This window comes from Xyrauchen texanus, chromosome 36, assembly GCF_025860055.1.
Source record: "Xyrauchen texanus isolate HMW12.3.18 chromosome 36, RBS_HiC_50CHRs, whole genome shotgun sequence".
Lineage (NCBI taxonomy): Eukaryota > Metazoa > Chordata > Actinopteri > Cypriniformes > Catostomidae > Xyrauchen > Xyrauchen texanus.
Genome location: NC_068311.1, coordinates 23210906 through 23229465, shown reverse-complemented (window position 1 = coordinate 23229465; position 18560 = coordinate 23210906). Strand labels below are relative to the sequence as shown.

The window sequence follows — 18560 nt, the reverse complement described above, 5'->3', positions numbered from 1 at the left end:
ATTAAAATCGAGATATTCCTGGACATTTGCGTAGCTAACGTCATGACACCACAGCTAGCGTACATGCCTAATCCCCGCCAAATTCAAAATCAAAATGACAGAACACCGGCCGTAATCACGGAATTAAGAAATTTTATAACCAAATATGAGCTAATTGCAAGAGGGAGGTCTACGCCAGCCTTAGATGGACTAGTACAGCAAAAGAGCCCAAAAATTATCCGATCATTTCAAACTGATGGTATGTAAGAAAAGATTGGCTATGTGGCTGTGCTAACAATCAGCATCCCTGCCTGCTTTTTTCAACCAGTCAGACTGTTTCGACTTAAGCAGGATATTGTGATTTGAACAACCTGCCAGCATGAAAAGTCGTCAGCTCACATCCAGTGTCAAATTACACTGAAAACCTTTGGAAAATCTCGGATCAACCTTGCACTTGACGAGCAAAGGAAGCTGAATATAACCTACCACAATGAAAAGGTAAAGGAAAACCGAGAGGTTTTGAAGGATCTGATAAATGCGTAACGTTCACTGTTTACGCGCTTGTGTGTGTGTGTGCGTGTGAGAGAGAGAGAGAGAGTACACAATATACATCCTGATTTGTACATTTCTTGATATGCTGCGCTTGTGCGTAACGTTCACTGTTTACGCGCTTGTGTGTGTGTGTGTGTGTGTGTGTGAGAGAGAGAGAGAGAGAGAGAGAGAGAGAGTACACGATATACATCCTGATTTGTACATTTCTTGATATGCCGCGCTTGTGCGTAACGTTCACTGTTATTACGTATTATTAGCTTAAACAATAAATCAGGTAATCTGGCTTTCATAACTCAGTGCCTAGCCTCTTTAAGACATCACCGCACGTCACTGTATACTCCTACTTATTGTATTGTATATTGTGTGTATTGTTTACTGTACATTGTATATAATTATTGTGTTGTGTAATTATGTGTACATTTGATTTGTAAATTGTTTTGTGTAAGTATGTTGTTTACTGTACATTGTATATAATTATTGTGTTGTGTAAGTATGTGTACATTTGATTTGTAAATTGTGTTGTGTAAGTATGTGTACATTTGATTTGTAAATTGTGTTGTGTAAATATGTTGTTTATTGTAATTGGTATATGTCTCGTCACTGTCATGACTGCTATGTTGCTCGGAACTGCACACAAGACTTTCACCTACTGTTGCACTTGTGTACATGGTAGTGTGACAATAAAGTGATTTGATTTGATTTGATTTCATAACCGGCGTCTGTTCAGGGCATCACCTCTTGACCGTCGACTGTGAGTGACGTCACTTCCCAAGACAAACACGCCCATAGCATAATCCCACCCTTGACCCTGATTGACAGGTTTCTGTGTAAGGCATCGGAAATGGAAATACTAAGGGAATTAGTATTCCATTTGAGTATTAGAAAATCAGTTATTTTGAATTCTTATAATAAAGGTGGCTTAAATTTCATTGATTTTGATTCTCTTAACAATACCTTGAAAATTAATTGGCTTAAACGTTTCCTTCACAATCAACCTTCTATTTGGAGTATAATCCCAAGATATATATTTTTTTCTCAATTAGGAGGTATACATTTTCTTTTAATGTGCAATTATTCAATTAGTAAACTTCCTGTCAAACTTTCCAATTATCATCAGCAGATGCTTATGGCTTGGAAACTTATTTACAAGCATAATTTCTCGCCACACAATTTTTTAATTTGGAACAACTGTAATATTCTTCATAAGAGGAAATCTTTATTTCTTGAAAACTGGTTCAATAATGGGGTGATATTTGTAAACCAGCTATTTGATAGTGAAGGTAATTTATTTAATTATTCGATTTTGTTTCAGGATACCAATTCCCAGTATCTAGTAAAGAATTTAATATAGTTTTCAAGGCCATCTCTTTGGAAATCTGTATGCTGTTTAGAAACAATAATAGTGCTACAGTGACTTCTGTTTCTCCCCCTAGCCCTGAATCTACTGTGGTTGGTTCTATTTGTTTTTCAATACATAAATCCAATTATAAAATTAGGTCATTATTTTTGGACCCTGTTACTTCAAGTCCTTCCTCCATTTCTTATTGGAATAACCTTTTTGATGATATTAAATGGTCATATGTTTGGTCACCCCTGCGATGGACTGGCGACCTGTCCAGGGTGTCCCCCGCCTTTCGCCCAATGTTAGCTGGGATAGGCTCCAGCCCCCCGCGACCCTGTACACAGGATAAGCGGTTGACGATGGATGGATGGATGGATGTTTGGTCACTTCCTCAGAAATTATTTCTAATTAATAAAGTTAAAGAAATATCCTATAAAATTATTCATAGATTTTATCCAGTTAAATACTTTTTTAAAGAAATTTAGAAATGATATTGATACTTCCTGCTCTTTTTGTGAAGCCTCCTCTGAAACTGTTGATCATTTGTTTTGGGAATGTCTTTTTACTCTGTCTTTCTGGAACAATATTGATGCTCTGATTGTCCAAAAGGTTTTATGTAACTTTTCTTTATCATATAGACACATTCTTTTTGGATTTTATGTTAAAGACAAGAATCTAATTAATGCATGTTTTTGTATAAACCTTCTTTTATATATTGGAAAGTTTCATATCCATAAATGTAAATATATGAAAAGTAAACCCCACTTTAGCTTTTTCAAAGAAGAATTGAAGATGCATTTAAATACAATTTCAACTTATGTTAACAAGAAAGCAATGAAAACATCCAGAATTAGTGCCATGTTTAATATTCTCTCTTAATGTTTTTTTCTTTTGTGCCCTCTTCTTCTTCTTTTTTTTCTTTCTTCTCTTACTCTCTTTTCTTTTTAGACTATTGTTGAATATATTTAAATTTCTTTCACATTTCCTCTCTTAATGTATTCTGAACCATAATTTCTCTTTTGTTTTGAAAGATTGTTTATATTTCTTGTATGTATCGTCTTGTTCTGTTTGTTAATATTGCAATAAAAAAAAAAAAAAATTAGTATTCCATTTGAGTTTTGGCTGGCTACATACGCGACGCTGAGAAAGTGAAAAAGCAGACGTGGTAATTGAAATTGCTATTTAAATATGACAGGGCCAAAACTCTTAAGATATGGGAAACACAGTTGCAAACGGACTTTGCTTTTCCATTTGAAATCTGGCAGTCACTGTGAGTTCGCTTAAACGAAAATGCAAACGGTAATGCGCGATTTGCAATTGCGTTTGGATTATGTCACATTTTATGCGTCCACAAATTGAAAACGCAATTGCAAATACAATTTGCAATTCCTTTTGAATAATGTCCGGAATATCATTCCATAGCTTTGCTTGTGATTTCACCAACCTTGTGCCTAGTCTTAGCGCATGCTTGCATGAATATAAAAAAAATGAATGGCCATGCCAACCGATTTTGCATGTATGACATATCACATTGCGCTGTGCTTAATGTGTGTGTTCATGATTGCCTACACTTATTGCAAAATTACAATTAATCTCTTTAGGGGTTAAACTTTTTAAAGAGGAAAAAATTACTGAGTGCACCTTTAATTTATTTATTTTTCTTCTTGTGTTGTTTAAAAGAGCAATTTATAACATTGGCATCAAGCGTTTAAAATGGGTACTGCAGTCAAAATTCAAAATGTTGGCGAGAGTTGTCGCACCGCCCCCTCCTCCCCTGAACCGAAGCTCACATGGGTTGCCAGGTTGAGGACACGCAACAGGAACGAGCAAACTGACAATGGCAAGCGCCCAGCCTTGCATTGTTGATCTGCTAATGTATACGTTTGCAATGTTTTTAGTGTTTGCAGATTTTAACCAGCTCATGTGGATTTTTTAACTCTGTCAGTGTTAGCTAGATGTATTGCTGGCTTTCATGGCTGTAACATGCTGTGTTTACACACTAATTTGTTTAAAAACTGGCAACCCGAGGTGTCGATATACTATTGGTGAGTGGGCGAGATCACACAATCCAAAACATAAACAGAAATTCCGGCTCGGAACTGACATTTCAAAGTAGAATATACTGGCAGACGTTTTTCACCTTAGCATGTTTCCTAAATCTCTGATAACATAATTTTATGCTTTAGTACAGTAGCTATATTACATATTGCTCTTTTAATCTGCACGCCAGTGTACGTTGTTACAATTTAATCTCATATGTCAAAACTTATGTAATGACATAAGTTTTCAAGGATATTTGGCTTTTTTTGTGATATGGCAGAGATTGATTCCAATAAATACAAAAATTACACTTAAACAGTCACACACACACATGCCCTTGTATGGAGCTCTCAACTCTCTTTCTATGTTTAGTCTTGTATGTGACCAATGAATGTCACATCGTACTGTGCACAAATAAGCAGGCACTCGAGCACATTTTACGTGTATCTTAACAATTTTAAAACGGTGTCTATTTATCACTAAAGAAACGCCTTTATAATGCTATACCATGTAAAGTGTACTACACTTCACACATATGAGCTTCTCCAGACTGCGTTCTAATACCGAACCAAATCTCGCGAGATCGCACGAGGAGGTAAGTTAAGGAAATATGGCGATGTCTAATTTGTTAAAGGTAAGAGACACTTATGCTCTTTGCCTCTACATTATAGTTAAACTACCAAAAAAGCCAGTGTATGCGACTCTGAGGCTCAAATGAATGTGTTTTACCATTAACATTTAGCGGCTTGCTTGGACTCTCACGTGCACATCCAGTGAGTTTATAAGACTGTCTTGCAGGCTGTTTAGCTAGCAGGCTGAGGTCTAGCAGATATTCGAAAGCCAGTATTTACAGTGATACTGAATTGCATGCGGCCAGTTGAAGTCACAATTCACTCCATTGTGCGTTGACCATCAGTATATCGATGTTTATGAGCGTAGATCATGAAGGAAGTTCCTGATGACATTTAGCAAACATGTTACTAGTTTTGCCAATGATTACTGACTGTAAGCTATGTATCTATTGTGAATGTGTGTTTATCACCTGCAATTTCATGTGCTCATATATTCCTGTCTTACCACCACATGTCATGTATAGATGATCTGATGTTAGCGTTAGAAGAGAACAAATCATTGAAGAGTACTTGGGAATAGGAGAGATGATGCACTCCAGTTGTGTTAAGGATGATGGTTTGTTTTCATGCAGCTACACATGAAATTACAAAGGTTTTGTGTCAGCCTAGTGAGCTGCCTACCTAGACAGTATTTTTTAGGATAGTAGACACGTTCAACTGCATCTGATATGTAAATCTTACTAGATTTTGTGACACATGCAAAACATTTCTGCTTTTCATGGATTTGTATATGTTTTATGCTACAGGTCATACTTCCATTTCCTTGTTCTAAATGCTTTGAGGAGCATCCCATTTTCTTGGAATATTTGATTTAACAAGGTCCCCCATTGTACCTAGTTACTTAAATTTTCTTGCTCTCTAACAGTCTTTATTCTCGTAAATGTCTTTATCCTTAGAACAAGGGGTCCCTCCAGTTTGAGGACAAGTGGGATCTTATGCGCCCCATTGTCCTTAAGTTGCTTCGCCAAGAGTCCGTAACTAAGCAGCAGTGGTTCGATCTATTCTCGTAAGGCCTAATGAATGCAAATCTTATTATATTTTACTTATTTTCCAATTTTAACCTTCCACATATTAACCTGTTGTTCTTCCACTGTTGCAATAGAGATGTTCACGCAGTTTGTCTATGGGATGACAAAGGGCCAGCAAAGATCCACCAGGCCCTCAAAGAGGACATCTTAGATTTTATTAAGCAAGCCCAAGCGGTAAGATCTTTAAGTGTTACAGAATACAAAGCACATCAGAAGGATTTATTAGCAATGCAACTATATATTGGACAATTATCGATATCGGCTTATAAAAGCAGTTATCTTAATTAGAGGTAGACTGAAATATAATTTTTACAGATTAATCTTTGCCAATAGATTTTTATTCCTCATATATATATATATACACCTCATCTGGTGAAATTATAAACATACAGGGTTGGGGAGTAACAGAATACATGTAACTGGATTACATATTTAAAATACAAAATATAAGTTAAATCATTGGTCATTAGAATACAGTTACATTTCAAAAAGTATTTTGATTACTGAAGAGATTACTTTGCAGTTTATTGTTATTTGTTTCATTTAATATTTAGTCCTTTCAGATGGAAAACATTTATACCTATAAATTATGCGATCCAAAGTGCATTTGAACAGCGGTGAAACATTTTCTTATGATGTGTTACATTCATACGAGCAGACAGAGAAGTACATTTGAAGTAAGTTTGGAGCAGAAGAAATAGAAATAAACCTTGTTGTATATTGTCAGCTTTATGCTAAGCTAAAATACTATTTCTAGCCATTTTACATGCACATGTTACCAGACACCATCATACTTTTTTTATCAAGATCATCATGTCTTTTTTCTAGTAAGATCTTTGATATTAGGACAAAAATCATATTCTTAATAAAAAATGTGTTTTATTTTCCTGTAAAAATATCTAAAAATCCTTAAAACAAGATCAATTTGATTGATCTTGTTTTAGAAACAACACTGCATAAGATATTTGTGTTTTTCAGAGAATGTATTTTTAACATGTGTATTTTGTCTTAATGTACTGACAGAGTTTTTATAGTCAAAACAAGTGAAAAAATCTACCAGTGCTGAAGAAGTAATCCAAAGTATTTAGAATACTTTACTGGCCTTGAGTAATCTAACGAAATATGTTACAAATGACATTTTACAGCATGTATTCTGTAATCTGTAATGGAATATGTTTAAAAAGTAACCCTCCCAACCCTGTATATATATATATATATATATATATATATATATATATATATATATACACACAACTCTTAATCAGGTGAATATATATATATATATATATATATATATATATATATATATATATATATATATATATATATATATATTATATATAGGCTATAAAAAGCTTAATTTGATAAATACTTAACACATAGAGCATTGTAACAGAGCCAAGCCATCGTCATTTTTAAAATAAAAGTCCCCGGTGTGTTTCAGGCTTGTTTACAGTTAAGAGTCCCACATTATGCACCAAATCTTAATTTTCTGGTTATTATTAGAATTTTGGTAGCACAGTAAACTGCTTTTGGGATTTTATCCATTTTGAACTCTTGCTGCCTCAATAGCTATATTTTCAATCCAAGTTGCACATTTATTTTATGTGAAAAAACATAATATTGCAAAACCGATGTGTGAATAGAGCCGCGTTTCCAACCAATGTGTGAATAGAGCTGCGTTTCCAACCAATGTGTGAATAGAGCTGCGTTTCCAACCAATGTGTGAATAGAGCTGCGTTTCCAACCAATGTGTGAATAGAGCTGCGTTTCCAACCAATGTGTGAATAGAGCTGCGTTTCTTTCCCATGTGATCAAAAGAACAAAATTGCCACTACCGAAGAAATAGCCACTGCAAGTCTTTTATTAATAAATACTCGCAGTTTAGAGCACACAGACAAAAATCTGTGAAAAACGTCATCGAATATCTGGAAGCGACAGCACGTCACTCAGTACTGTCCTTCCTTACATCTTTGCTATGTGGCTATATCATTTATTTTTCAAAAGGGTCAATAAACCTGCTCTTTGTCACAGTTCAAGTTTGTATTCGCCTTATTTGCTCTGCAAACTCTTTGCAGGCTTTGTATTTACAGGACACCATTATTTCAGGATGACCAGAGCAACATTTCACATGTGAGGATCGGTCCACTGTTTAGTCCAGTTATGAACAAGTTATTCAGTCACGTGACTTTTTTGATGCGCATCTTTTCTAATAAATTAAATTGGAGTTTATTTGGTATACATGTTTCCATCATGGTTTATGCACATTTCTTCTTATTGAATAAAAAATGTATACACCCAAGCGATCGTATAAAACTTTTTATGCACATTTTGGAGATTTTATTCGCAAAATGCACATAAAAAACATTAATGGAAACATAGCTAATGTATGTGCCTGTCATAGAAAAGAAAGTCTAAGAACTCTTTGATCATTCTATTAATTAATCAGACTTTTCCACCATTCCAGGTATTGGTATCTGCAAAATCCGACCTCTAATCTATATTGGTAAATTTTTAAAAACAGCTGATGATCAGGGCAAATTAAGATATGTAAATTTCTTTCAAAGTTGTGCAATGAATTATCAGTGATTTGAAACAAGGTAGCATAAAAAAGCAGAATTACCAAACTATCGGCATCACTATTGGCAGATGTTGTTCTAAATAATCGGATATCATATTGGCACATACATTATCTTTCGGTGCATCCCTATAACCTCATTGTTTTCTTTACCAAGTGATGCAGAATAATGAATTTCGTTCTTGTTAATTTTTGGTCTAATCCATTGGTGTTTAGAGAGTGCTCAGTCATCAAGATGACACGGCGCTCCTTAAGGCTTACATCGTGGAGTGGAGAAAGTTCTTCACGCAGTGTGACATACTGCCCAAACCGTTCTGCCAGCTGGAGATCACCCTGATGGGAAAACAGGGCAGCAATAAGAAATCCAATGTGGAGGACAGCATTGTTAGGAAGGTAAGCTAAATAAAACAAATGGTTTCTGCAAAACTTTGTCCCTTGGATTGAATGGGATTCATTCAGAACTCCTCTGTTTGTTGTCTTTCTTCAGCTGATGCTGGACACTTGGAATGAATCCATATTCTCCAACATCAAAAGTAGACTGCAGGATAGTGCAATGAAGTTAGTTCATGCTGAACGTTTGGGAGAAGCGTTTGACTCGCAGTTGGTCATCGGGGTCAGAGAGTCTTATGGTAAGACTCGAATAGAATGGAAATCCTTACCTTATATGATCATATTTTTGTTGGATTGAGGGCTTGTGAAAGTTCAAAGAACAGAAAGTCTGTTGCATTCATTTCCTCAGTGAACTTGTGCTCCAATCCCGATGACAAGCTGCAGATCTACAGGGATAACTTTGAGAAAGCCTACCTAGACTCTACTGAGAGGTTCTACAGGACCCAGGCACCATCATACCTGCAACAAAATGGAGTACAAAACTACATGAAATATGTACGGCCTGCCAGAGCTTATTATTTGAGTGACTCTTTAAAGCTGAAGTGTGTGATTAAGTTTATGTTAAAATACTTAGTTCTATCGCAGCTTAATATGCAGAGATAACTGTAAATACGCCATTCATAGGTTGATTGCCCCAAAAAGTGTGAAAACTTTGGCTCTATCAAAACATCACTCCAGATCATCCTGGGACAGCAACTTTGACTCAACCAATGGCTTGTGTTTAGGGTAGGAATACCTTTTTGTCTGACCAACGGTGGACAGGAGGAGTGCGCAGGCAACCTATTGGAAAAAATAATTAGTTTTGCAGTTCCGTTTGGTGATGCGAGTGACACAGAATTTACACACTTCATCTTTAACCACTGTGGTTGACCAAGGTTTTTTATTCTCAAATTTCTGTACAGATCAAAAAGTGAAGATAACTTTGTTAAAGTTACACCTCCTGCCATCATTTTGCATTTCTTTTTATCTTATGATTGCACTACTAATGCCAAAGTATACTTCGATTGTCCATGTTTCTAATCATAATGTCCATAGTATGCATGATGCAAATTTCATCAGCAGCACATTCTTTCTCTATACACTGACAGTCCTCGTCTGTTTGCATTGTTTGGCGCATCTGCCTGCCATTGACTGTACTATAAGAGTATCACAAGGGAGTCCTAGTGCGCATGCGTCGAATGTGTCTGCTCGCTCGTGAGTACTCAGAAGAGTATACTTTAAAAGGCTGAGTGCTCGACGATGTGCGAGATGACCCGGAACGTGGAAAAACAAAATATACCCGAGCCTTAATGAGTCATAAATCCTTTTGTGTCTCTGATAACAGGCAGACGCTAAGTTAAGGGAAGAGGAGAAACGTGCACTACGATATTTAGAGACTCGACGTGAATGTAACTCTGTACAAGCAGTGAGTATATTACATTTAATACAATGTTTAAATTGTAATTTTAATACATAACATTAAAATACATATATGATATAGTCAGATGTATTGGTCTGAAATGATTAGATGTTTTGTTCTAGCTTATGGAATGTTGTGTGAATGCACTGGTAACGTCATTTAAAGAAACAATCTTGGCTGAATGTCCAGGCATGATCAAACGGAATGAGACTGACAGTGAGTATGAAACAAGTTCAGTTTTTTGTCTTTTTTGGTTGTCTTTTTGTCTTTTGTTGCCAAGTTTTTCTGTTATGGTACACAAGATAATAAGTACAAGTAATAAGTAAAATCATAAATACTCAAACTGTCGCATTAATAATTAAAATACCTTAAAACTGTCAAGCCACCAAAATTGCATATGTACACAAAAAAATGTATATATAACATTAAGCAGTTTGATTATGGGTAATGCTGTATATTATTAAACTCAACCTGAACAGTATGTCATGTCCATTTCGTAAATTAAGTGGGATAATTTATTTTGCAATAGTGATTGTCTGACTGTACATTATTCCTTGCGTATTATTTTTTTATCTTCATTATATATAAGTAAATGCTTTTAAACTGGGGTTTGCCTCCTCCCAGAGCTTCACCTCATGTTCTCGCTCATGGATAAAGTGCCCAGTGGGATAGACCCCATGCTGAAAGATCTGGAGGAGCACATTATCAGTGCTGGACTGGCAGACATGGTGGCTGCTGCTGAGACCATCACTGCTGTGAGCACCACATTTACAAAAATAATAAAATATATTTAGTTGGTTTTCTTCTTGATACTTCTTTATAAACAAATAATTACGGATTGGTGTTCTTAGATGTAATTGTGTCAGAATGATCATGAATATAGAGTTAACGTTAATGGGATCACTTGCACTTGCACTCTTGGAGTAAGCTGTCGGGTAAAGAGAATTGCAGGATTGTGATCCAAGTGACTTATCGTTTCCTGTATTATTCCTACTTGTGGTTGAACCTCCTACTTTTGTGTTTGCAGCTTTGATCCTTAACCTTTAGGCCAACTCTATGCTGAATTTCTGTATTACTTGTTTGTGTGTTTCTCATCAGGACTCTGAGAAGTATGTGGAGCAACTTCTAACTCTGTTCAATCGCTTTAGTAAATTAGTGAAAGAAGCGTTCCAGGATGATCCACGATTCTTGACGGCCAGAGATAAAGTGAGTTTGTTGTCCTGAACATATTAATTCTCATGCAGTTGTTCTTATTAAGTAGGCTGACTGAGCAGATCATACCCCAGACGGTTTCCAGAGATCTGTGATGACACCAAAGTACAATATAAGGTTATATAACAATAACTGTTGATTTCTCACTCTGAGAAAACCTAGAAATATCAGAAAATGTAAAAAATGTATTGTCCAGGGGCAGATGCTGGTTACTTTATTGTTAAAATATGGTAACCCTGTTCTTTTGTTTCACGTACCTGTTGTTTACCGATGTTAATTTACCCCTAGGCATACAAAGCAGTTGTAAATGATGCCACAATATTTAAGTTGGAGCTGCCATTGAAACAGAAGGGGTGAGTAACGGCTGCCTTCTGGGCTTCATTAATTTCAGTGAGATGCACTAAAACATTGTGTTTGTATGTTTGTTACTTAGGGCCCTATTTTAAGAGCGCTATGACTAAAGCACAGCACTATGCAATATGAAGATTTAATATTTATGTCTAGGCGCAAGTGGGTTGGTGAAATTGTGCGCGTAAAGCCTAAGGGGCTGGGTCAAGTCAAGTGCAATTTAATTCTGAAAGGTTTTTTTTCGGTTATTATCGGTGTCCTACAATATATTATATTTCATGTCAAACAGCATTGATATAAATGAATACAGCTCATTCATAACAATTTGGTAGGATAAATGGACTGTATGCAATGCATCCCCTGCTCAAAATTGGATAAGCCGTAGCGTATGGTCGTGCAGCTAGTGCAGTCACTATAATAGAGCCCTTAATGTTCAATGTGTGGTTTATGGGGTTTATTAATGTTTCTAAAAACTTCTGCATGCAGAGTGGGCCTCAAAACACAACCAGAGTCAAAGTGTCCAGAGCTGCTGGCCAACTATTGTGACATGCTGCTAAGAAAGACGCCACTTAGCAAAAAGCTGACTTCAGAGGAGATAGAGCTCAAGCTAAAGGAAGTGGTGAGGCACTCAGTGTTTAGTTGCATGTCAAATATTATATGTTTTACTAATCCTCTAAATCAAATTTAAAGATATTAAATGGAAGTGAAATCCGAAAGCAAATAATTTCTGTGCTTATTCCAATTCAGCTCCTAAAACATCCATGAAGTGCATGATTTCTCTCTTTCTGTAGCTACTTGTGCTAAAATATGTCCAGAACAAGGATGTTTTCATGAGGTACCACAAAGCCCATCTGACAAGGCGTCTGATCCTGGACATCTCAGCGGACAGTGAAATTGAGGAGAACATGGTTGAGTGGCTGAGGGTGAGAACAAAGATAAGAACGAGTGACTGAACAGCAATTATATTAAATTATATTATATACAGATATTATATGAATATAAAAATTACATTTTCCATTCAGGTTGTGTAAAATACTGTCATGTTACAGGAAGTTGGTATGCCTGCTGACTATGTGAACAAACTGGCTAGAATGTTCCAGGACATCAAAGTTTCTGAAGATCTTAACCAGGTTTTCAAGGAAATGCACAAACACAACAAGCTGGCTTTACCAGGTGAATTACAAGCACAGTTTGTTCACAAATAAAAATACATATTTTACAAACAGTATAATACTATATGTACTATGATGTGCCATTTCACTTGGTATTTGTATAATCGTTGCATTTCCCTAAGTATTGGTATAAATAATTTGGTATCTGTCAAAACATTTTTTGTTTGTTAAATCGCAGATATTACTACTTTTTTTTTTTGTCAACATTCTCTGTAGCATAACCAGTACTACAGTAATAATGAACATCGGCTCTGGAATTAAAAAATTATACATATGCTTTAGGGAATGTGCTACAATGATTGGCAAGATCTTTTGACATTTCGTTTATTTTAAGCCTAGTTTTCCTACAGAGTTGTATAATATACAGTGGCAAGAAAATGCATGTGAAACCTTTGAAACTATTTATACACTAATCGGACATATAATTAAAACCACCTGCCCAATATTGTGAGGGTCCCCTTGTGCTGCCAAAACAGTGCCAACCCACATCTCAGAATAGCATACTGAGATGATATTCTTCTCACCACAATTGTACAGAGTGGTTATCTGAGTTACCGTAGACTTTGTCAGTTTGAACCAGTCTGGCCATTCTCCGTTGACCACTCTCATCAACAAGGCATTTCCTTCCACAGAACTGCTGCTCGCTGGATGTGTTTTGTTTTCGGCACCATTCTGAGTAAATTTTAGAGACTGTTGTGCATGAAAATCCCAAGAGATCAGCAGTTACAGAAATACTCATACCAGCCCTTCTGAAACCAGGATGGAAACACCTTGTTGATGAGAGAGGTCAACAGAGAATGGCCAGACTGGTTCGAACTGACAAAGTCTACGGTAACTCGGATAACCACTCTGTACAATTGTGGTGAGAAGAATATCATCTCAGTATGCTATTCTGAGATGTGGGTTGGCACTGTTTTGGCAGCACAAGGGGACCCTCACAATATTGGGCAGGTGGTTTTAATGTTGTGGCTGATCGGTGTAAATTTGTCTTCAAATCTGGTTTTATCTTCATCTAAGTTACAATAATGAACAAACACAATCTGTTTTAACTAATAACACACAAAACATTGTATTGTTCTTGTACATATTAAATACATCATTCAAAAATTCACAGTTTAGGCTGGAAAAATTATGTGAACCCCTAGGCTAATGACATCAACAAAAACTAATTAGAGTCTGTAGTTGGCAAACCTGGCATCCAATTAATTAAATGAGATTGGAGGTGTGGGTTTGAGCCACTTTGATTTATAAAAAGTACTCAAATATTTTGAGTTTGCTATTCACCAGAAGCATGACCATGCCTCGCAAAAAAGAGATCTCAGAAGACCCACGATCAAGAATTATTGCTTTGCATAAAGCTGGAAAGGGTTACAAAGTTATCTTGAAGAGCTTAGATATTCATCTGTCCACAGTTGGATTAACTGTCTGTAAATGGAGATGATTTAGTTCTGTGGCTACTCTCCCTAGAAGTGGCCGTCCAGCCAAGATGACTCAAAGGGCACACAGCAGAATTTTCAGTGAGGTAAAGAAGAACCCTAGAGTGACAGCTAAAGATTTGAAGGAATCATTGGAACTGGTGAACATCTCTGTTCATGAGTCTACTATACAGAAAACATTAAACAGGCATGCTGTTCAATAAAAACATTGCTGTGTGCCTGAAGTTTGCCAAAGACCACGTTGACACTCAAACGCTACTGGGAAAATGTTTTGTGGACTGATAAAACTAGGGTTGAATTGTTTAGGAAGAACAGAGTATAATTTGTAGCATGGTATGCTGTAAAAAGGGCACTGTATACAAACATGCAAACATCATCCCAACAGTGAAGTACGGTGGAGGGAGCATCATGATTTGGGTCTGCTTTGCTGCTTCAGGTCTGTACCGCTTGCCATTATTGAGGGAAAAAGGAATTCCCAAGTTTATCAAGATAATGTCAGGGTGGCTGTGCTCCAGCTAAAGCTCAGTAGAACTAGGGTGATGCAGCAGGACAACAAGAGAGCCGTTCACACAAGACGGAATATGGCTTTGCTGAAGCAGTTCTGTAAGGAAGAATGGTAATTCTTTGGCTAATTACAAAGGGTATATATATACTTTTTGTTGCCACTGTATTGTTTTTGTGAATTTCTTACTATGAGGGGAAAAAAAAATGCTTTTTCAATTAAGTTTTAAAATGTTCTTTGTTTTTGGTATGGAGAGTAGTTTCCAAGGTTTATTTTACACTCTTTGTGTAATGCAGCGGACTCTGTGAACATAAAGATCTTGAATGCTGGAGCATGGTCACGTAGCTCAGAGAAGGTGTTTGTATCTTTGCCCACTGAGCTGGAAGATCTCATCCCTGAGGTGGAGGACTTCTACAAGAAGAACCACAGCGGCCGCAAGCTCCACTGGCACCACCTCATGTCCAATGGCATTGTAGGTTCTTTTGCCTTGCCTTGTAGTAAAACATTTTTTATCCCCTTTTCTCCCAATTTGGAATGCCCAATTCCCACTACTTAGTATGTCCTCGTGGTGGCGTGGTTACTCACCTCAATCTGGGTGGCGAAGGACAAGTCTCAGTGGTTAGTGAGACAGTCAATCCGAGCAATTTATCACGTGGCTCATCATGGATGACACCACGGAGACTCGCAGCATGTGGAGGCTCATGCTACTCTCCACAATCCGCGCACAATTTTCCACGTGCCCCATTGAGAGCGAGAACCACTAATCGCGACCACGAGGAGGTTACCCCATGTGACTCTACCCTCCCCATGTGACTCTACCCTCCCTAGCAACTGGACCAATTTGGTTGCTTAGGAGACCTGGTTGGAGTCACTCAGTACACCCTGAATTCGAACTCGCAACTTCAGGGGTGGTAGTCTGCCTTGCAGTAATATGAAATGATTAATGGTTGCAATTTACAGCTAATCAATTAGTCTGTCTGCTTTATGCCTGTGGTAGATCACTTTCAAGAATGAAGTTGGGCAGTATGACCTGGAGGTGACAACCTTTCAGTTAGCTGTACTTTTTGCCTGGAACCAAAGACCCAGAGAGAAGATCAGCTTTGATAATCTGAAACTTGCCACAGAGCTGCCTGATGCTGAACTGAGACGAACTCTCTGGGTAAGACCATGCTGTCCACTTCAATATTTGTCAAGATTTATTGCACCAAAACAAATTACCCTTAGATTTAAATGGGCTACTGTACCTTTAAGACTTCTAAATAACTTCTGTTGTTGTTGGCTAACCTCTATGTACTGGCGTCATTCCTCAGGATGCCCCAAGTTGCTGACTACTGAATAGGCATTGACATGTAAAATTTCTGCTTCCTATGATGTCCCCTTGAGCACACCTTTGAGTTATAGGGTCCAACTGAGATGATACAATAAGAAGAATGTAGGATAGATAAGAGCTTTTACACACTCATTCAAAGTGTTTTCCTTGTATTACCTTTTGAATGAAGCTTGTAATTTGATATAAAAATATTTGTTTCATGATCATTCCATTTTATCTTTAAGCCGTAGTTTTGCCTTGAAAAGACTTGTTCTTTCTCTCTCTATTTTTTTTTTTTACAGTCTCTTGTTGCCTTCCCAAAGCTCAAACGCCAAGTGCTGTTATATGAACCTCAAGTGAGCTCTCCCAAAGACTTCACAGACAGTACATTGTTTTTCGTGAACCAGGAATTCTCCTTGATGTAAGAATATTTTATCTCCTTTTCAGCATTTTGTGTTTTGGACAATTGTAAAAAGTTAACTCTTTTAACTACTTTGACAGAACGTGCTCTGATTTTAGATGTGAGAGAAAGTCATTTTATTTTCTTCTCAGAAAAAACTCCAAGGTTCAGAAGAGGGGTAAGATAAACCTGATTGGTCGATTGCAGTTGACGACAGAGCGAATGAGAGAAGAGGAGAATGAAGGCATTGTCCAGCTTAGAATATTAAGAACACAGGTAGGAAACTTGAAAAATCATAATGGTGACTAGATAGGGATAGGTCATACAGCTAAAAAAAATTATATTGTATAATTAATTACAGCATTTTCATGATATGCAACTTAATGTTTTTGTATTTGCTTTGACATGACTTCAGAAAAAGAAAAAAAAGAAATGTCAAAGAGGAACTATCATTTCAACCAAACAGCCAATGTTGCCAAATAGATTCAACATGTTTAATACAAGAAGTAAAAAGCAATACAAATCTAGTTAAAAATAATTGGGGCATTTTTTCAACTGTTTATCTACATATATTTTTTATAAAACATTTAAAAAAAAGAAAAATGGCACACAGGGATTTTTGAACATTTTTGAGTGATTATGTGAAATAATCGTTGAATTATAGTTTTGAATAAGTTCACTGAAACATACTGTTTGAACTTATTCATGTCTTGCTACTGAAGTTTAAATCAGAGAGACATTATTAAAACTAGAAATGCACCAATCCAATACCTGGATGGGGATTAGCTCCTATACTAATGTATCACACCATTAAAGTACTCCATATGATTTTTTTTAATATCTGTTGCTTTCTGGCAATAAGATATTTTCTGGTATCCATGTAAACGTAGTCAGTGAGGAATAGATATTCTAAACTGATTCAGAAAACAAATTCCACTGGTATCGATCGGGTCGTGATCGGTGTCGGCCGATACTGAGATTTCCGGTATCCGAATCTGATCTGTAGAGAAAAATTCTATCGGTGCATCCCTAATTAAAATGTCTCTGTTTTAACAATCTAATAAAAGTGAGTCATGAGACAAGGAGACTTGTGAAACTAGTCTAATGCTGTGGAAGCCTAATGACCAAATTAAAAGATGCAGTCACACTTCGTGCTCCATACACTCCCTTTCAAACACATCCGAATCTCGTGAAGAAATTTCGCCTTCTGCTGCATTCCAAAGTTCAAGTTTAGTGAACTCTAACCTGCGAATCCGGATCACAAGATGATGTTGAAACATCACACACTGTACTCTTAGTACATATTTCGAAGCTTGACAGTATATTTGAACATTTTGAACATAGTATTATTTGTAATTTTGGATTTATTATTCATTATCATATATATATTATTATATATCTCCGTTGCGGTCTCCAAAATAATTTTGCATGCGGAAAGTGTAGTGTAACCACCCCTATACTGGTATTCATGAATATATCACCAAGCCCTATTACTAGATTGGTTTCTTAAATGCTTGTTGCCAACTCTCTTTTTTTCTTCTACCCACACATGACCATGTCCTTCAGGAGGCCATCATTCAAATCATGAAGATGCGTAAGAAGATCACGAACGCCCAGCTGCAGACAGAGCTGGTTGAGATCCTCAAGAACATGTTTCTCCCTCAAAAGAAGATGATCAAAGAACAGATCGAGTGGCTCATTGAGCACAAGTACATCAAGAGAGACGAGACGGACATTAACACCTTCATCTACATGGCATAAATGACCGAAGAGATGATCCGTAACCGTTCTGAGGATGATGAAGGTGACGTACATGTCGAGGACCAACAGCGGGGAGGGACGATGACATCTCGAAGATACGGCTTAGGCTGCTGGTCTTCCGGCGTAGTGATGAGCTTGATAGTCACACATCAGAGAAGTTAATTAAAAAAAATAAAATCCCTGCCTTACCTTACAGTGATGACATACAAGATGAGGATACGAGGAGACATTTAAAAAAAAAATAATAATAATATATATATATATATATATATATATATATATATATATATATATATATATATATATATATATGAAAAACAAAAGGGATTCTATTTTTGCCATTGGTAGTTGGTATGCATGGTGGGCAGTTCGCCCTTTTGTATGTGTTCATCTCCAGCAGCATGCAGTCAGTGGAAATGTCACATTCATTCAAGGACTTTTTTTGTGTGTGCTGTGTTACAAGTTATATTTTTTTCGCCC

The 18560-nt window shown here is 36.7% G+C and overlaps 1 protein-coding gene across 2 annotated transcripts; it reads left to right on the top strand.

The window, feature by feature from the left end:
• The first annotated feature begins 4394 nt into the window (after positions 1-4394).
• Positions 4395-18301, top strand: LOC127629552 (cullin-5). 2 transcript variants are annotated; one of them, XM_052106643.1, is made up of 19 exons: positions 4395-4508; positions 5442-5551; positions 5648-5747; positions 8368-8544; positions 8639-8780; positions 8891-9036; positions 9866-9946; positions 10063-10156; positions 10565-10695; positions 11039-11146; positions 11441-11505; positions 11987-12119; positions 12292-12423; positions 12550-12673; positions 14907-15082; positions 15608-15769; positions 16222-16340; positions 16472-16595; positions 17886-18301. In XM_052106643.1, the coding sequence occupies exons 1-19, from the start codon at positions 4449-4451 to the stop codon at positions 18078-18080; spliced, it is 2379 nt and encodes a 792-aa protein (XP_051962603.1). In that variant the 5' UTR covers positions 4395-4448; the 3' UTR covers positions 18081-18301. The 2 variants fall into 2 exon arrangements, with proteins under 2 accessions (XP_051962603.1, XP_051962604.1); XM_052106644.1 differs by lacking the exon at positions 4395-4508 and adding an exon at positions 4522-4547.
• Positions 18302-18560: the final 259 nt, after the last annotated feature.

Coding starts and splice junctions, on each gene's coding strand:
- LOC127629552 (XM_052106643.1), top strand. CDS start 4,449: ATGAGCTTCTCCAGACTGCGTTCTAATACCGAACCAAATCTCGCGAGA. Junction 9,037..9,865: donor TACAAAACTACATGAAATAT/GTACGGCCTGCC, acceptor CTCTGATAACAG/GCAGACGCTAAGTTAAGGGA. Junction 11,506..11,986: donor CTGCCATTGAAACAGAAGGG/GTGAGTAACGGC, acceptor TTCTGCATGCAG/AGTGGGCCTCAAAACACAAC.